The 21156-nt window shown below is 44.7% G+C and overlaps 1 protein-coding gene across 1 annotated transcript in view; it reads right to left on the bottom strand.

Moving 5' to 3' along the window:
- LOC137439857 (uncharacterized) overlaps positions 1 to 20817 on the bottom strand; it is a 59629-nt gene extending 38812 nt beyond the window's left edge. The window contains exons 1-5 of the mRNA XM_068136020.2: positions 19726 to 20817; positions 12576 to 12733; positions 8236 to 8446; positions 4795 to 4950; positions 4397 to 4519 (exon numbers count right to left, since the gene is read on the bottom strand). Of these exons, the coding sequence (XP_067992121.1) occupies positions 4397 to 4519; positions 4795 to 4950; positions 8236 to 8446; positions 12576 to 12733; positions 19726 to 19783 (706 nt within the window). The 5' untranslated portion in view covers positions 19784 to 20817. The remainder of the gene's footprint in view (positions 1 to 4396; positions 4520 to 4794; positions 4951 to 8235; positions 8447 to 12575; positions 12734 to 19725) is intronic.
- Positions 20818 to 21156: the final 339 nt, after the last annotated feature.

Below are 21156 nucleotides of genomic sequence, written 5' to 3'. Positions count from 1 at the left end.
TCATTGCAGGGATACGGAAGTACTCAATGTTTATATGGCCAACTGCAGCAATGTCCGAAGCTGTAACAGACACTTTGGGGACAGGTCTTGAGGTCTTTATTTGTGGTGTAACAGCCTCGATGATGCCCATGCCATAAAATGTCCCGGTGCCATCTAGTGTTGCTACGTTATGGTCAACATTATCCGCAATATACTGGATGCATTGTTCTTGAGTAAAGGGTATATCTGTGCCTTGGACAACTGCCGCACTTCGTTCAAATTTTTTCAGCTCGGCTTGGAGCATGAGAATCCATGTTCATGAAGTGTGTCTATCAGGAACCGTGACGCAAAATGATGGTGCATCTGTACCCCAAGACCAAGTTGAAGTGGCGCAAGTATGGATCTTGGTCGAATTGCCTGCATGATTGACTGCCCAATCGATGCAACTTTCAGATCAATATGTTTCCCAGAGAACAGTGTCCTCAAAAGTACTTCCATCGTCTTTGGAAGAAAATTCACAGCAGAGTCTGTATTGTCAACATCTTCGTTCCCTGGATAAGTATCATTTTGGATATCCATTGATTTGACATCACTCTCAATGGGTTTAGCAGCAGTTTTGATGATGTTCAGTTTCTCGTCTTCAGTGTTGTCTGGATTCAACCCTGGTGTTGGGCTAGCGGCTAGGGTGCCAGCTCTAGGATCCTAGGATCCTGGGTTCGAATCCCGGTCGATCGCTGAATTAGCGCCAGGGGGGTTGACTCAGCCTGTCATCCTTCCGAGGTCGGCTAATTGAGTACCAGTTCACTGGTAATTCCCTGCTTGTCGTAAAAAGCGACAAACAGAGTTGGCGGCAGGAAGGGCATCCGGCCGTAAAACATTGCTTCAAAAAGGGGACCAAAAAAAAACAACAACAACAACCACGGTCCCCGAAAAAGGCCAACCCCCGCTTTGCGGGGAAAAATGGCCTCTAAAGGTGGTTAGTGTTGTCTGGATTTGTTTGTTTATGAAAGGCATAAAGGATGGAACAAGCTGTGTCTCTCAATGTAACCACACATTATTTTGTCTTGAGCACTGTCATTACAACTCTGTCACCAAAATGTTGCTGTATTTTGGTTTTCATGTATTTGGCACTATACGCCTCATGGTCCGTGTTTTTAAAGACAGTTAGTCATTTTCAAAACAAGTTCATTAATTGTTGTTTGTTGCTCTTCAGTTTCTTCCATGAAATGTACTATGTTGAGGAATGCTGCTGTTCTCTCATCTGCCTCAGGTCTTCCAGCTTTGAACTTCTTCGGAGTTTCCCCGCTACTGTCAAGCGATAGTTTCCTAGGAATATCCTTCCCAGTCTTAAAATTACTACTACACTGCTGATGATATAGTGCATCTGCTGCGTGCAAATCATTCACTGATGCCAGTCTTCCTGCTACAGTTTCAGACCACTTATCATTTCTAGAATGACAAATCTCAAGCACTGTGAATTGAAAGTCTTTTGTTCTCACTGGAAATACATCAATTTCCCTCCGTCTGTTATCACATTTGGCGGGTTGTCCACAGAACAAGCAGTGCTCTTGAAAATTGAAAGTGTTTTTGACTGAATGGAGATCAGGCCTACCCTCATCTGGTATCTTATTAACTTCATTCTCACGTGCAATATTTGCCGGTTTGCAAAATATTCGACGGCATTCTACATGTACTCGGTCTCCTGCAACAGTTCTCAGGTCAAGGCCACGTTGTACACTTGCACGATTCACCCCATCACTGCCTTTTGTTTGCAGAACAACAGTTGGGTTTCCATCTGTGCTTGACTCAGAACAAAGGCAACACCTTTCCATTATTCAAGGTATTACATCACCATCCTGAAAATACAAAAGTACATAGAGTGTTATAATTATTATTTCATTGCTATTACTAACTTCTATAATTGCAGATTGGTGGCCATATTGGATTATGCAAATTAGACATATTTCCCATGTTGGGATTGCTTGGGACTTTTAGTATGTTGTTCTGGGGACCTTGTAGAAATGCATGGTGGCAAAAAAAATTCTGTTGCAATTTGTTCCAAGTTGAGTGAAAAAATGGGCTAGATTGCCTGGTTGTAAAGAACTCTCCGTGGGGAATAACATGTTAATGATTATGTCATCCGTGCCTCCATTATGATGTCATAATTCGACAAGTACAAAACTTCATCCGATCAAGATGAAATATCTTGTGTCATCTCGGTAGAAATTGGTGGAGAATTTTTTTTTTTTGATGATGTCATCGGTCACGTGGTCGCCATATTTGTGTTTAACACAAAAGCCTTAAAAACCACTGAAAACACTTCCTGGCGAGGGTCTGCAATCTCCGATTGCTCTTTCTAGTTTTGTTTTGTAATGTGAGTGTTACATGCATCTTGTGCTAATTGTTTGATTTCTATGAATATTCCTTTTGTGATGTTACGAAATATACCACTTAAATTGAAATGGGGCTAATCATATGGTTAGAGAATTATTATACAGTAAGTGAAAGTTAATTCTTTGGTTTAATCCAGCACGTTAGAAACAGTCCACTGGAGATGCGTGTGTGTGAAAGTTAAAAATATGTAAAGTACAGGAACATCAAGGCTGCTGATAGGGGAAAGTATTGGGGGAGGGAGGGAAGGAGTGGGGTTCATGTCCGAGTAACTTGACAAACATGCTTTGCAAACAAAGCTGGTTAAGCGAACTGTCTGACTTGTACTTGCACAAGAGAGAATGGACTGAGGGAAAGATTTATTGTGGGACACCCTGAACTGAATCATGGCCACAGACCTCTACACTGGATCGAAGGATGCAAACACAGATGCCAGACAGTGGCTCGGAATGGACATATAGTGTCGTGGCCAAAAATATTGGCACCCTTGCAAATAATGCACCATTTCTTCCAGAAAAATGGTTGAAACTAAAAATGTAATTTGGTATCCACATATGTATTTCTTTGGTTTGCAGTGGAACAAAACCAAAAAAAAGTGGGGGAAAAATGACTAAATCTGAGCATTTTCCACACAGAAATCCAAAATGGACAATATATTGACAAACCACAGGCCTGGACAATATTATTGGCACCTTTCAGAAGTTGTTCGAAATAATTAGATTTAAAGCAGGTGATTCTCCTTTACTTTGGAATTGAACTCACCTGCGGTGAGTTGCAGGTGCCTGCAATATATAAAAATCACTCATTCAACCAGTTTGAACAGAGAAAAGGCTTCATTCTGTTGTTTTGTGTCACTGCGTGTACCGCAAAGAGATGGAGAAAAGAAAAAAACCAGAGAATTGTCTGAGGAGGTCAGAGACAAGATTGTAGCCAAGCATGGGCAATCTCAAGGCTGCAAGTCCATCTCCAGAGACCTTGATGTTCCAGTGTCCACCATATGCAATGTTATCAGGAAGTTTAAGGCCCATGGCACTGTAGCCAACCTCCCTGGACTTGGCCGCAAAAGAAAACTTGATTGAAGATTGCAGAGAAGGATTGTTCAAATGGAGGAGAAAGCACCTCGATCAACTGCCAAACAGATTCAAGCTGACCTTCAGACACAAGGTACGACAGTTTCCACTCGCACTATCCGTCGCTAACTCAATGAAAGGTGGTACACGTACTTCAGCAGGTGGTACACGCATTGTGGTCTGTAGTTTCTGAATGCAGTTTGAGGCCAGGACTGATGCTGCCTTGCTGGTGCAGCATGCAGTTTCTGAATTCAACATCACTTGGTATGATCTGTGGACACATGATGATTGCAAGCTCACCAGGAGGACCTTCAATGTGGCTGGGATTGTCTGACTTCAACCTTTACAACCCAGCTGGACAAGATAGTTTGAACTTGTGCACCACCGGCCTTTTCCATTCAACTTATAACCTTCTGAAGTTTTAGTTAACTCATAACTGCATTGAAATCTGTGATGTGTGTTTTATAATCTGGGGATGTTTAATCACTGAATGTTTCTTTTAATCAGTAGTAATTAATACAAGTGTTTTAAAGGTAGACAGTAGGGATTAATAAATATTGTTTATTAAAGGACCTTCTTCCTCATGCCATATGTTGGATTCACCTGTTTAATATCAGACAGGATATATTATTGTCCGGAAATCGTTTCTACCATGCTACCCTTGGGGTAACTGGTGCACTCGTGTCTGTGCCTCAAGGAAGTGTGTAACAGTATGTAAAATGGCGTCTATGACACAAGCGTTGTGCTTTTGGGGAAGACGCCAATCCCACACACCATTGCGACCACACACCAATTTTTCCACCGACACTATGGATGTCCTCGGCATGCATGTTGACACAAGGTAGAACTGAGACATCCGAAATCCCCATGAAAGCCGAGTGGAAGCTATGCATGAGGAGCATTCAAAAGCAATATCAGTGAATGGTAAAATAGAAAGAGCGCTGGTGCTGGGTTACCCGGGATAATGTCCAGGTTTACCAGGCAGGTTGTTACCCCGGCAGAGTTTCGAGCCCTACACATGTACGTGCCACTCTCAGCAGATGTGACGTTGCGCAGAGCCAGAGTGCCCATCCGGGGATCTACGAGAGACAAAATCGTGGATCTTTATGCAGTCGAAACCATACCGAGTTAAAGCGACAATGCAATCCACGACATCGATTGTCTGTCAAAGGTAAAGGGCGTTCAAAATGATCGAGAAAGGGAAGATCATTTTGTGAATAATTGTGAGAGAATTGGAATCAGATTTCAGAAATGCCCGTGTTTTCAATTTGAGGAGTAATCAAAGTGTGCTACCCGACTGTTCGGAGTGCATGACACTCAGCCACTCGCTCTGAGCCAGAAGTTGGAAACTTACTCAGAGCTGCGTTGCTGGGAAGCCGAGGAGCTCCATCATGAGGAGTCCAGCTGTATGACGGTGGTGGTTCACCACCTTCGGTTGAACAGGTTAAATTGACCTGCCCACCAACCTCTGCACGGCCTTGAACTCCGCATGTCGGAAGAGATGGTGGAACTAAGGAAAAAGCAGAGTCACATACCAGATATTAGATGAGCTGATGTAAAATAGTGATTCCACAATAAACGGAATAACATTGCATTTGTTACCGCTGCCACTGATGGTGGTCGGAGGTTATGTTTTCACCCCTGCTTGTTTGCGAGCAGGATATCTCAAAAAGTTATGGACTAATTCGGACGAAACCTGGTGGACGAGTTGATTAGATGACGAATAACAAGCCGATTAGATTTTGGTTCAGGTCCGGATCCAAACCCGGCCCATCAGTGGGATACAAACCATAAACTATTTAGCCTGGAGGAGGTATGTGCTCTACCGAGTGCTGTTGTAGTTTGTGGTGTGTTTGCTTTTCCCATATTTTCACTACAGCTGTTCATAACAAACATGGAGCGCCAATTACCCCTTAAAGGCAATGCCACAAATCACTACTCACAGTGTTATTAGTAGACTACGGATTTTTATGTTAAGAAAATAGGCCTTTTATGTTTTGAAAAGCGGAAATTTTTTTTTTTTATGTGAAAAAATCCCGAAATATTTTTTTCCCCCGTTTTATTATCTTGCCAAAACGAAGTTTTTGCAAGATGTATTAGTCAGCTTGTATGTTTGTTTGTGGTTAATCATTTTTTTTTTCACGTTTAGATCACTCTGTAGACCACAGTTATTATTGGAAACTCCTGTAACTTCGCATATCAGAGTCCTATAGAGATACCCTTCAGCACACAAAATTTTGAAGGTCAAGGTCAAAGGTCAAGGTCACTTTGTGGTCAATCATGGAGGTCGACGAAACACTAATTTTTTGAGTAACTTTGATCGGATCGTCTCCAAACTTCATGGGAATCTAGTATATGGTCCGGCGCTCAGCTGATTAGTTTTTGGTGGCGATCGGCCTTGACCTTCATGGTTAGCGCTGGAGGTCGAAAATTATTGACCCCAAGGTCAAATTTTGAAATCGTAGGTACCATATCGAGTAATACCTCATATGAATGCCCTTGATGAGTGCTTCCCAGATCTGTAAACAGTTTGACGCTATGACGTCATTTGATGACGTCATGACGAAAAAACGGAATTTTCACATTTTGGCAAGATACGGTTCACCCTGTGGGTGACATAATTTTTATTCATTTTTTATTATTACCAAGTTTTTCAGAAATCAGTCAAAAAAAGAACAAAAAATGGTAAGCTTTTTCCTGCACAACATTAAGCACTCTGGGCTAGTAAACAGGTAAAAAATGACGCTCAGGTACCTTTATTGCAACCGCATTGTTTGACAAGTAGAGGACTAGAAGAAATTGACAAGATTGCCTTTTAGGAACCCTTTTAGGAACGGTTAAAGTAGGTGTTTGAAATCATTATCTTGGTAATGTTCTCCTTGGTGAGGCGGTGTCGGCGGTCGGTGAGGACGTTTCTGTAGACGGAGAAGGACCTTTCCACGTCGACGCTGACGATGAGGCAGTACCTCAAGAGGGGGATGTCGGCAAGCTTGACTCCAGCCGGCACACCAACCTCAGATCCGTGCTGATCTCCATCCAGGATCAAAGCCACTGTCCTCAGCACACCAATGTCGGGATTGCGCTGCAGCACCGCCTTGAACTTGGTGAGCAGGATCTCCTTACGGCAGCCTCGGATCTTTTCGAGCTCTTCCTTGGCCTGATCAAGGAGCTGGAAGGCCTTGACCAGCTCCATGCCGGCCTCCTCCAGCTGCTTAAGGATCTTCGGGATGAACGATACGTGGGCATTTAAGAAGACCAAACTGAGCTTGATGTCCGCCTTTCCGAACAGGTCCTTGGCACTCCGGATTGCCATCGCGTCGTCATCGTTCAGCTGGTCCACAATGTCCTTGACGGCCTCGAAGTGCTCGGCGTAAAACACCGCGGCGTCGATCCACGTCCCCCACCGAGTCAGAATGGGCTCCGGGGGGAGAGAAAGATTGGGCTGCTGCTCCTTCCAAAGGACAACACGCGACGGGGCTTTGACGAACACCTTCTTCGTCGTGGCAATCAGGTCGTTGACGTCCTTGAACATTTCTCGGACTGTCTCGCAGACACGGTGGAGCGCGTGGGCAACGCAAGTCACATGCAGCAAGTCCGGGAAGAGTTCCTTCAGGGCAAGGCCGGCCTTAATCATATAGGCCGCGGCGTCGCTGACGAGGACCTTGAGGCACTCCGGCTTGAAATCAGGCCAAAGATAGCGCAGCGTGTCATTGACTGCGCGCACGATCTCCCCGGAGTTGGTCTCCTCCAGAAACATGCACTGGACGAGGTGGGGACGAAAGTACCCCTCCTTGGACAAGCGTCCCGCGATGATGTTGGCCACATATCGACCTGCTGAATCGGTCGTCTCGTCGACGGACAGCCAGATGGGCTGCTGTCCGAGGTCGGCACGGATCCCCGGCAAGGCCTCGTCGTAGCACTTGTCGAGGTAGTGCTTTCGAATCCAGCTTTCATCGGGGATCTGGAGAGTGATGTGCTTCTCCAGGAACGACCGGAGGGCAGGGTTTTCCAATTTCGACCATGGGATGCCAGCAGCCAGCATGGCCTGGCACAGCTCCTGAGCCACGGCGTCGCACTTGTGCCTCTTTCCGCCACCAAAGTCCCCGATGGTGGCTTGCATGACCGTCCTCTTCTTCTTCAAGGCCAAGTTGCTCTTGTGGCGGTCTCCTCGGACATGTTGGGCCAGCTCAGACTTCTGCTTTGCCCGGAAAGTCTTTTCACAAGCTCGACAGAAAGCCGTGTCACTCGACACGTACTTGAAGGTGGCCCCATCGCCGCCAGCGTTGAATTCCTTCAGCCACTTGTCACGAAGAGCAGCACTCATCTTGATAGGCTTGTTCACACTTTGTGTACACTCTCTCACTGTAGTACACCGCCTCACTGCTGTACACGCTGGGGACGCAACGCACGCAAGTGGACGCAACGTTTTGTTTTTGAGATCGATCGCAGTTAAAAATTTCGATCGCAGTTTAAAATTTCGAAAAATTCCCCAATTTTTTTTAGCGTTGCCAGACATTTTCGACCAAAAAGGGCATTTTATTTTATTTTTCCCGAAAAAGGGCGAAATATTTTTTTTCTCCGAAAATAGCAAAATAATTTTTTTGCGCACAAAAAAGCCGTTTTATGTGAAAAAAATTTTTTTTTTTTTTCACATAAAAATCCGATGTGTAGTTATTAGTCATGGATTTTCACAGGTTCATTTCTAAAGCAAGTCCCACATTAACATTTATGTTGTGAGAATAATCCTTTTTGCTCATTGATGAAGCACACACCAAAAATGTTAAAACAATCATACTGAGCACACGTAGTCCAATGGTGGTTGTTCCCCCAGTTGGGTCAGGGTAATTGTTGACGAGGCAGGTGTATGTTCCGGCATCTCGGGGCACGACCCCTACAATGTGCAACGACGCTTCATGGCCCGGCATGCTTTCCGCAAACCCCACACGGCTCCCAAAGATGGGGCTTGCACCAGTGACTTGTCCTCCCATGTAGCCAATAACCTGTCTCTATGGTTGGGATAAAGGGGAGTAAGGAGGTTTGAAATGTAGACCACATGTACAATCTACAAGAGTAAAGCCCATGTAAGAGCAAGGTTAAATTGACAGTAGAGTAGTCGGGTAAGAATTGAGCACAACCAGCAAACAAATAAACAAGAAATATGTTGTGCATAGTACGATACTTGCAAAATCCATAAAATAAGTTGTTGGCCGATGAAGATCTCATAAATAATTGGTGGTTGAATTCAGTGACCAGATATGCAAATCCTCTTAATATTTCAAGTCAATCAGATGAAAATTGAGGATTTTAGAAATCTGGCCTATGTTGACCTTTGGGCCTATGTTGACCTCAAAAATACTTGGTGGTTGAATGTAGTGATGAGATATGCAAATCCTCTTCAAATTTCAAGATAATCGGATGAAAATTGAGGATTTTAGAAATTCGGCCTATGTTCACGTTTTGGCCTATGTTGACTTCAAAAATAGTTGGTGGTTGAATTCAGTGACCATATTTGCAAATCCTCTTCAAATTTCAAATTAATGGGATAAAAATTGAGGATTTTAGAAAATTGACAAAGTTGGTGACATTTGACCTATGCTGACATTTTGACCCCAAAATCAATAGGCTTCTTGCTTATGACCAACTCTACCATTTTGTGAAGTGTCGTGAAGATCGGTTGAAAATTGTGACCTGTAGGCGACTGATATACAGACAGACAGACAGAAAGAATAATGCACAGGACCAACCAATATACTTGAAACATCTTCGATTTTCGAAAGTAATTAATAGGAAAAGGGAGAGATAGAGGATGAGAGGGATAGAGGAAGAGAGAGATAAGGGGAGGAGATACTGAAACCAGCAAGTAAGGGCGTTGGGTTTAGCAGAGTGAATGGGGGTAATGAAGATCATAGGTCCAGACGGGGGATGACATGACATGATGGTGCACTGCTTGCTTGAAGCTCTGGAAGGAAGAGTGGAAAAGGACAGCCTCTGGAAGGTGTTTCCATAGACTGGAGGCAAGAAGCAAAGGAAGTGAGGTGTGCAGTCAGCTTGGATTATGGAAGTTTAACTAGGAGGGAGTTACTGGAAGAACGCGCCATCCTGGAGTAGATTGGGAGGGTCAGAGAAGTCATTATGGAGAGGTCATTAATATAGATGTGGAACAAGACTAGGCCCAAAACTCTGCCCTAGGGATCTCCAGCCCCCACTGGAGACGAGACGGGAAAATTGGTGGAAATACGTTGACTGTGTCAGTGACCCAATACATCTCCAGGGAGATGATCCTACCATCTTGATTGAGATTGAAAGCCTCAAATTATTGCCGAGATGGGCAGAAGCATGTTAAGAGTTGAGTGAGCAGGATGGATTCCAAACTGAAAGTCGAAGATAAAACTGTTTGGAAACAGGACAGACTTGACATCAGAAGCAATATATAACCACCTTTAGAGGCCATTTTTCCCCGCAAAGCGGGGGTTGGCCTTTTTCGGGAACCGTGGTTGTTGTTGTTTTTTGGTCCCCTTTTTGAAGCAATGTTTTACGGCCGGATGCCCTTCCTGACGCCAACCCTTTTTGCCGCCTTTAACGACAAACAGGGAATTACCAGTGAACTGGTACTCAATTAGCCGACCTCGGAAGGATGACAGGCTGAGTCAACCCCCCTGGCGTTAATTCAGCGATCGACCGGGATTCGAACCCAGGATCCTAGGATCCTAAGCCAGCACCCTAGCCGCTAGCCCAACACCAGGGTCGATGATGGATTCTATGACTTTGCTTGTAATTAGAGGAAAGCTGACTTCTGGTTCAGGGTTTGCTGCACATGTGGGTTGAATCGGGAAACGTTTCTTCCACCAAATCAAAGCTAAGTTTTCTGGAATGGATCCGCAAGGTCTTTCTGCAAATCTAAAGCCATCTCCACACTTGGCTTTCCGACTCCTCCACTCATACCTTTCCTCTCTTGAAATGGCACCACAGCCGACTCCGCTCGTGAGTCGGCAGAATGCCTCAATTCTGTGTTTGCTTCCACATCTTGTGTCCCCAATCCCTCTCTCTTGCTCTGTACTCATCCTTTCCTGTTGTACCCAACTGCTCCTAGACTCTATATTTTGCACGTGAGAAGGTGGTGAAGGTTCTTTCAACCCTCGACTCTGATTTGGCAATTGGACCGGACGGCATCAGCTCATGTGTCCTAAAAACCTGATCTGCTGCTCTTGCACCTCTTTCTTATCTGCTCTCCAAACTCTATCCCTCAACCATGCAAGGCCAACTCCACACTTGGCTTATTGACTTCCTCCACTCTTGTAGCCAATGTGCGGTTCTCAACAGAATCCTTTCATCTCATCTCCTCTCCCTGCCAAGGCTGGAGTACCCCCAAGACAGTGTTCTGGGCCCCATCTTATTTTTATTCTTCATCAATGATCTCTCTGACTCTCTGAAAATCCCCTTTATCTATTTGCCCATGACTCCCCTCTCTGCCGTGACATCCCCCAATATTCAGATGGACAGGCAGCAGCCTCTTCCCTCCCTTCAGACCTTAATGAAATCGCAAGCTGGTCAAACACTTACAATCCTGAGGAAAAACTCCTGAACTCCTATCCACCTCCAAGGCCTTCATCCACAGCTTGATGGAATAATGCTCTCCCCTCTGGGCTGACACTCCTGCCTCACACCAAGCTCAGCTTGACACCATGGAAACCAAGGCCTTCGAGATCATTTTAATTTCCCACGATTAAGCTGAGGCCGTGGGCCTATCACTTTCGCATCGCAGACAAGTTGGTAGTCTCTCTGTCTTTTTGTCTTTTTCTGACTCCTTTCTGGTCTTGCACCCTCTGCCCTTTCCTTGCTTTGTCTTCACTTAGATTTCTGCAGGGAACACGACTATCACCACCCTTCTGGTGCAGCTTCCAAAATCCAGAATCTCTGCTCACCTCCACTCATTCATTCATTCCTCTATTTGGCCCACCTGTGGAATCAACATCCACATTCTGTTCAATCTCATTCTTCCCTCCAGATGTTCAAAGCAGCTGTTCACCACCATCTCAGTTAATCCTCCATCCAAAACCAGGATATTTTCTACCCTCGTTGACCCCTTCCCCTCCACCTCCCAAACCCATCTCTTTCCAAATTTCCAGTGTGAGAGAGTATGCTTCTGTAGCCATCTTGTCTACCCTGTTTCTTTATCCATCTTGTCTGCTACCACTCATTCCTCCCAAGTCTCCCTCCATCTTGTCCCTCAACCCCCTCTTTTTGCTGTATCTCTTGCACTGTTGCGTCTTGATCCGCACTATGTTTTAGCTCTTCCACGATGCTTCACTTTGGATATAAATACATAAAGAAATAAAAGCTTACTGCTCTACAGTTGGTAGGGTCTGTTTTTGCATCCTTCTTGTAGACCGAAGTGATGCTTGTTGACCTCTATGCAGAGTGGAGGCAGCCAAAGAAGAAGTACAAACTGAATATGGCAGATAGAGGAGAAGTACGAATGACAGAGCAGAGTTTGAGAACGTGGGCACTGATGCCACCTGGGCCTGTCCCCAAAGCAGGGTCAAGGCTGGACAGAACTTTATTTACCTCCACGGGTCAGCGAGACAGAGGCCTGTAGACAGTGGGTATGTTGGAGGTAACATGGGGACAGGACTCGATGGGTTGGGTACATGAGATTAGGAGGCAAACAGAGTGTAGACATTCTGCCTTATCTTGTGCAGAGTCTGTAGTCCAGCCATTTGAGGTGAGGGATGGAATCGATGAGGAGCATACACAGCAGAGACAAGGTGCCACCATGAATTGGAGGTTCATCCTTGAGATTTGTAAGATGGTGTTTCCTGGCTTGGTTCAGGATGGACACACTTGTTCCTAACCTGACGGAATTAAGTAAAGTTACCCTCAGTCGGTTTAGTCGGGTTTTGATTGGATAAAAACAACAACCTGTAATCGCAATTCGCTGGTGGCCTTTACATCATTCCGAACACCGTGAGAATCGTCGCCCTAATATTACATCAACGTGTACACATTTACAAATGGGAAAACAGTCACAGATTTTCCTAATGAAGGACACATGAGTGAAGGTGTTTGTAAGTAACCGCAGTGAAGTTGTCGATGCCGTGCGTGTAAAAATCACAACCCACACTCCACATTACTCACCAACCCCCGCCCACGTGCGGGTACGAGGGTCCACAACACGTAGAGGTTCCTGAGGGGGGATAGCGAGGAGAAGGAGCAAGGTAGAGTAACCTCGGAATCCTTCACCACCTTTAACTCACCAGGGCCCTCACGGTCCATGAGCAACCCGTAAGCATTACCTGAAAAATGACAAAATGTACACCAGTTTTCATAGTTATAATAACTGTGTGGGAGGGGAGGAAGAGACACAGACAGAGGAAAGGAGAGAGAGACATGGAAATAGAGAGAGAGACATGGAAATAGAGAGAGATATGGAGATAGAGAGAGATATGGAGATAGAGAGAGATATGGAGATGGAGAGAGATATGGAGATGGAGAGAGATATGGAGATGGAGAGAGACATGGAGATAGATAGAGACATGGAGATAGATAGAGACATGGAGATAGAGAGAGATATGGAGATAGAGAGAGATATGGAGATAGAGAGAGATATGGAGATAGAGAGAGATATGGAGATAGAGAGAGATATGGAGATGGAGAGAGATATGGAGATGGAGAGAGATATGGAGATGGAGAGAGATATGGAGATGGAGAGAGATATGGAGATGGAGAGAGATATGGAGATGGAGAGAGATATGGAGATAGAGAGAGATATGGAGATGGAGAGAGATATGGAGATGGAGAGAGATATGGAGATGGAGAGAGATATGGAGATGGAGAGAGATATGGAGATGGAGAGGGATATGGAGATAGAGAGAGATATGGTGACAGAGAGAGAGATATGGAGATAGAGAGATATGGAGATGGAGAAAGATATGGAGATGGAGAGAGATATGGAGATAGAGAGAGATATGGAGATAGAGAGAGATATGGAGATAGAGAGAGATATGGAGATGGAGAGAGATATGGAGATGGATAGAGACATGGAGATAGACAGAGACATGGAGATAGAGAGAGACATGGAGATAGAGAGAGACATGGAGATAGAGAGAGATATGGAGATAGAGAGAGATATGGAGATAGAGAGAGATATGGAGATAGAGAGAGATATGGAGATAGAGAGAGATATGGAGATAGAGAGAGATGTGGAGATAGAGAGAGATATGGAGATAGAGAGAGATATGGAGATAGAGAGAGATATGGAGATAGAGAGAGATATGGAGATAGAGAGAGATATGGAGATCGAGAGAGATATGAAGATAGAGAGAGATATGGAGATAGAGAGATATGGAGATAGAGAGAGATATGGAGATAGAGAGAGATATGGAGATAGAGAGCGATATGGAGATAGAGATATGGAGATATAGAGAGATATGGAGATAGAGAGAGACATGGAGATAGACAGAGACTTGGAGATAGACAGAGACATGGAGATAGAGAGAGACATGGAGATAGAGAGAGACATGGTGATAGAGAGAGACATGGAGATAGAGAGAGACATGGAGATAGAGAGAGACATGGAGATAGAGAGAGAGACATGGAGATAGAGAGAGAGACATGGAGATAGAGAGAGACATGGAGATAGAGAGAGACATGGAGATAGAGAGAGACATGGAGATAGAGAGAGACGTGGAGATCGAGAGAGACGTGGAGATAGAGAGAGACATGGAGATAGAGAGAGACATGGAGATAGAGAGAGACATGGAGATGGATAGAGAAATGGAGATGGATAGAGACATGGAGATAGAGAAAGAGAGATATGGAGATAGTGAGATATATTGAGATAGAGAGAGATATGGAGATAGAGACAGATATGGAGATAGAGACAGATATGGAGATAGAGACAGATATGGAGATAGAGACAGATATGGAGATAGAGACAGATATGGAGATAGAGAGAGAGATATGGAGATAGAGAGAGATATGGAGATAGAGAGAGATATGGAGATAGAGAGAGATATGGAGATAGAGAGAGATATGGAGATAGAGAGAGATATGGAGATAGAGAGAGATATGGAGATAGAGAGAGATATGGAGATAGAGAGAGATATGGAGATAGAGAGAGATATGGAGATAGAGAGAGATATGGAGATAGAGAGAGATATGGAGATAGAGAGAGATATGGAGATAGATAGAGACATGGAGATAGAGACATGGAGATAGAGACATGGAGATAGAGACATGGAGATAGAGACATGGGGATAGAGACATGGGGATAGAGACATGGGGATAGAGACATGGGGATAGAGACATGGGGATAGAGACATTGAGATGGAGACATGGATATAGAGACATGGATATAGAGACATGGATATAGAGACATGGATATAGAGACATGGATATAGAGACATGCATATAGAGACATCGAGGTAGAGACATAGACGTAGAGACATGACAGAGACATGCTTGGCAGAGACATGCTTGGCTAGAATCTTGTGTCTGACCTCCTCAGACAACTGTCGGGTTTTCTTTCTTTTCTCCATGCTCATTGCGGTACACACAGTGACACAAAACAGCAGAATGACTCCTTTTCTCCATTTAAACTGGTTGAATGAGTGATTTTTATATTGCAGGTACCTGCAACTCACCACAGGTGAGTTCAATTCCAAAGTAAAGGAGAATCACCTGCTTGAAATCTAATTATTTATAACAACTTCTAAAAGGTGCCAATAATATTGTCCGAGGCATTTTAGGATCTCTGTGTGGAATAAGCGAAGCTTTAGTATTTTTTTCAGCTTTTTTTGTTTTGTTCCACTGCAAACCACAGAAATACAAATGTGGATACGAAAAGATTTTTTTATTTCAACAATTTTCTGGAAGAAATGGTGCATTATTTGAAAAAGGTGCAAGGTTGCCAATATTTTTGGCCACGACTGTATACTGTCATAAATGGATCATTCACGTATGCAATGCGTTTGGGTCATTTCCAACTAAGAGAAGACCTTTTTGAACACTTTTGACACAATCTTGTCGTCAGTATTTAGCAATGACAGGCCGCCAATTTGTCATCTGCTGCGAATCCCCTTTCTTGGGAAGAAGACACAAGACAGCTCTCCTGCAGCTCAGGGACAATTCCCCCTGGTCTAGGCTCTCAAGAAAAGTCTCAATTACAGCAGGACCCAGATTATTCCAAAAATATTTGTGAAATTCAGCAGGAAGTCCCTCAGGTCCGTGGGCCGTGCCATCTTCGAGTTGTTTTAAAGCAGCAGTGATCTTCGAAATGTCACATGCCAGTTGATGTTTCTGCTCTTCAGAAAGAGATTGGAGAAGTTCAATCATCTCATTTGCCATCGTTTTATCCACAGTTCTTGGTGTAAACAAGTTTGAGTATAACTCTTGCAGTGAGTGTTTAATGTCACTGACACGTCAGAAGAGCGTAGACTCTGAATCTGCCGACAAGTCTTGGAGGCCTTCTGCATTTTGAAGAAATCCTTGTTTTCCGCAAGTGAATCATTGTTCCAGCTGCACGCTCTTTGACCAGTTCGGCCAGTGGGGTCTTTTTTCCATCAGCTGCTGATATTGATCACTTCCACCCGATTTTCCAGCTTCTTGTTTGTATTTAAGTACATCTGCCTTTAGAGAACCTATCAAACCAGATGTATTACTGGTAGCATATGAGCAATATTGTTGGCAGAAAACCCAAATTTGTGATTTGGTACAGTCCCACCATTGTCGCATATCAAGATAGGAGCACCTTTTCTTTTCTGAACTTTCCCATACCAGTCCGAAGGCATTTTTAAAATGTACATATTGCAATTTCACATTCAAAGTCCAGTGTCAACTATTACAGCATGAAAGGGTAACATACATTCCATTACAATAATATGGTAATCTGAAGAGCCAGATGGATTTGTACATATTGTTACGTTTGTGGGGGTAGATGATGGAATCTCATAGTAAAGATAGGATTGTATAGGTACAGCATGGACCGTGGACGCGTAGGAGACATCTCTATGGACACTACATCAGCAAAAGTATGCGGACACCCCTTCTAATTAGTGGATTCGGCTATTTCAGCCACACCTATTGCGGACAGGTACATATAATCAAGCACACAGCCATGCAATCTCCATACACAAACATTGGCAGAAGAATGGGCCGTACCGAAGAGCTCAGCGACATTCAACATGGCACCGTCATAGGGGGCCACCTTTCCAACAAGTCAGTTCGTCAAATTTCTGCCATGCTAGAGCTGCCCCGGTCAACTGTAAGTGCTGTTATTGTGAAGTGGAAACGTCGAGGAGCAACAAGAGCTCAGCTGCGAAGTGATAGGCCACACAACCTCACAAAATGGGACCGCCGAGTGCTGAAGCACATAGCGTGTAAAAATCGTCTGTCCTCCATTGCAACACTCACTACCGAGTTCCAAACTGCCTCTGGAAGCAACGTCAGCACAACAACTGTTCATCGGGAGATTCATGAAATGTGCTCCCAAGGCCGAGCAGCCGCACACAAGCCTAAGATCAGCATGAGCAATGCCAAGCATTGGCTGGAGTGGTGTAAAGCTCGCCACCATTTGATTCTGGCACAGTGGAAATGCGTTCTCTGGACTGATGAATCACGCTTCACCATCTGGCAGTCCGACAGACAAATCTGGGTTTGGCGGATGCTGGGAGAACACTACCTGCCCGAATGCATAGTGCCAACTGCAAAGTTTGTGGAGGAGGAATAATGGTCTGGGGCTGTTTTTCCTTGTTTGGGCTAGGCCCTTTAGTTCCAGTGAAGGGAAATCTTAATGCCACAGCATACAATGACATTCTAGACGATTGTGTGCTTCCAACTTTGTAGCAACAGTTTGAGGAAGGCCCTTTCCTGTTTCATCATGACAATGCCACCGTGCACAAAGCGAGGTCCATACAGAAATGGTTTGTCGAGATCAGTGTGGAAGAACTTGACTGGCCTGCACAAAGCCCTGACCTCAACCCCATCAAACACCTTTGGGATGAATTGGAACGCCGACTGCAAGCCAGGCCTAATCGCCCAACATTAGTGCCTGACCTCACTAATGCTCTTGTGGCTGAATGGAAGCAAATCCCCGCAGCAATGTTCCAACATCTAGTGGAAAGCCTTCCCAGAAGAGTGGAGGCTGTTATAGCAGCAAAGTGGGGGATCAACTCCATATTAATGCCCATGATTTTGGAATGAGATGTGTGATGTTTTGGTGTCCACATACTTTTGGTCATGTAGTGTAGGGAAACTGGAGCTTAAGATTGTTTATGTGTCTTCACATGGGGGGGGGGGGGGGAGTGAAGCTGTGTTAACTAGATAGGGATTAAGGTTAGTTTCCCCCCAGTGTGTGTTGCCCCCTGTGGCTTTTCCCTACGTTTTTAGAACTACAACAAGGCCGACCATAAAAATCTCCGTTTAAACAACAACCGTTCCCTGCAAGCCAAGCAGAGCCGTTCGGCAAGTAAACACGGCCCCACCACCCGAAGAAGGAAAAAGGCCACACCCTCAGAGTGGTATGAGGGGCGTGGAAAAGCAAAGCCGGCAGGCCACGCCCTGAGCTTTGTGATTGGTCAAGGAGACATGGGGTGATTCGGTGGAACTCAGCCATTGGTTGGGGTGACGTCATGCAGAAGGTTCTAGAGTGAAACGATGGTTGGACAAAGAGTCACTCTCTCGGTGTGGGGTTTTGGAGAGAAATGGACATTGGTGAAGGAGCTGCTTCTTTTCGTTTATATGTGTGCCTGAGAGGATCGCTTTTGCCGAGTCGGCAGTAATTGAGGAGGTTTTGGACACTGCTGAGGTCGTGGTGGACTGGGTCATCATTGTGCTTCCCCAGACGGCAGAGGGACCGGAAAGAGGGCCCCCCTCACAAAGTATCTCACGTTCGTGGCGTGGTGGGGCACGACTCCACTGCCATCTTGTGCTCCTCCCACGCGGTGGCATCGAGTTTCAACAGCCGCCAAGCTCCGAAAGTAATTTATTGCGACCAAGTGGAGTGCCAGCTGGCTAAAGGGATTTTATTGAATTTTATTATCTGTCCCCTTGTCTGTATTTGAGTCTGCATATGAGATACCTCAGTTAGAATTTTAGTTTTACTTCAACAATGATTGTGACATTTTCGTGTTACATTTATGTTCATTAAATGATTATTTGTTGAATTCACTGTCGTATCTGTTCGTTGTGGGTTTCAGGTTAAACCTATGTGCTTCGTCCAGGTAAGCAATCCATAACTAATCCGGGCAGTCACCTCAGAATTAAAGACCGTCCGGCTATTCGGCCAAGGCTGGAGTTCATCGGCGACGGACAGGACAATATTCTCCGAACCAGATTCACCGTTCCTTGGTTCACACGAGACGGCCACATCCACGTTTTAGAGACATTTAAACACGAGATGGCCACATCCACGTTTTAGAGAAATTTAAACACGAGACGGTCACATCCACATTTTATAGAAATTTAAACACGAGACGACCACATACACGTTTTATAGACATTTAAACACAAGACGGCCACATCCACGTTTTATAGACATTTAAACACGAGACGGTCACATCCACCTTTTATAGAAATTTAAACACGAGACGACCACATCCACGTTTTATAGACATTTAAACACGAGACGGTCACATACACGTTTTAGAGACATTTAAACACGAGACTATCATATCCACATTTTATGGACATTTAAACACGAGACGATCATATCCATTTTTTATCAACATTTAAACACGAGACGGTCACAATCACGTTTTATAGACATTTAAACACTAAACGATCATATCCACGTTTTATAGACATTTAAACACTAAACGATCATATCCACGTTTTATAGACATTTAAACACGAGATGGTCATATCCACGTTTTATAGACATTTAAACACGAGACGGTCATATCCACGTTTTATAGACATTTAAACACGAGATGGTCATATCGGCTACTCTGCTCTAGCTTACTCTTGGGTAGTGAACACTTAAACACGAGACTGTCACATCCACGTTTTAGAAACATTTAAGCACTAGACGGGTATATCCACCTCCCACGGGGGGCACTTCGTTCGTTGGTAAATATAATCCTGTCGGGAATGGAACCCCGGAGCGGAAGGTTTACGGGCGACCACCCAAAGACCAGATCAACAGCCTTCTCGTGCGTGGAGGGATTCGTACGAGTGGATGAGTCATACATCTGGGACGCCATGAACAAAGTGAAAGCACGATGGAAGAGCGTGAAGGAGTTGAAAAAAAGAGCGAGTAAATGTGAGCGTAAAGCCGTAAACGACTCACCGGCGGCGAGTGAGATGGTCAAGAAGAGTGAGATTGACGATTTGGGACACGTTGTCATGGCGACGAAAGGACCAAGTCTCCTCCAGAACAAGCCCCGCCTCGTTCCTTGCTCCGCCCCCTGCGTTACTCCGCCCCCGCGTGAGCACACCGTCAGGGTTGCAGAATCATGATGATGGAAACGGGGGAAGGGGAGGATTCCGGAAAAGACCGAAGGGGGTACTCAAGGAATAGCCTCGAGAGAGAGGATGAAATCGTTGCTTAAAAAGCAGACAATGAAATATAAATGATGGACATTCGGGCGGGAATAAAGAAAGGAGGAATGTAAAGTAATTGTGTGTATATATGGTACTGATGCAAATTATGGATAGGGAGAGTGATCGGGACAGTGCAGTGGAGGAGGGACGAATGAAGTATAATGGAGAAAATGAGGAGGGAAAGAAATAGGATGAAGTTAAAGAGGTAAAATGAGAAAGAGAAGGGAAAATGGGTGATATGGAACGAACGTTCGAGCATGCGAGGACAACGCGAGGACGAGTCACGTGGTGCGATTTGAGGCAGAGAGGGAGGGGTGGGACCGGAAGAGCAGAGGTGGGGAGGTGATAAGAGGGTAGGTTGAGGTGAGAGAATGGGGGGAATGGAAGGGAGTAGGTCGAGGTGGGAGGAGGGGAGGAGAGATGAGGAGGGAGTGAAGCAAGAGTATGGGGGAGAATCCGGAACGGGAGGATCGGGAAAAGGGGAATGCAGAATAGTAGGGGCGGAGACGTAAAATGTAGCAGAGCAGTAAGTAGGGTAGGGAATAGTAAGAATAAGATAGTATTCATATTTATATGTAGGGAGTAGAGTAGAGTAGCCGACCAATGGGTGAGTGAGATGACGGAGTGGATGTAAATAATTGGATAATTACAATGTCATAGTGAATGGTGCAGTAGAGTGGAGCTGGGTAAAGGTGAACATGAATGTTGGAATAATTGTGAAAGTAAGGTAGATTAGTTCACACCATTCTATTTTTTTTTTAACCTTTTTTTTCTCCCCCAACCCCACATTTTGTTTTTTTGTAAACAAGATCGAGGCTCGTGTAAAAGCTAACATGAATGACAAAAAAAAAAAAACGCACACATAAGACATATATGATATAACAAGCGTTACGCCTAGGTCCCCCGTCGGTGAAGTGATGTGAGTTGACAAAGTGGAAGACGCAGAAAACATGGAAGACTCGACAATATTTGCGAGTGGGTTGGAGACACACCCACACACCAGATTATAAGTTAGTAGTTCCTTTATTGTCCAAGATATTCTGCTCACAAGGTTCAGACATTTATGGAGGCGGCCATCTTGGATTTTGACGTGGCGACCCAATTTTCAATAGCGTTCTCCCTTTTGCGTAGATACACCCACACGCCAAATTAGAAGTGAGTAGTTGGTTTATTTTTC

The sequence above is a fragment of the Myxine glutinosa genome, unplaced genomic scaffold (assembly GCF_964187855.1).
Source record: "Myxine glutinosa unplaced genomic scaffold, kmMyxGlut1.1 SCAFFOLD_1193, whole genome shotgun sequence".
Taxonomy (NCBI): domain Eukaryota; kingdom Metazoa; phylum Chordata; class Myxini; order Myxiniformes; family Myxinidae; genus Myxine; species Myxine glutinosa.
Note: the sequence above shows the minus strand (reverse complement) of the source record. Positions and strands in the feature narration are given on the sequence as shown.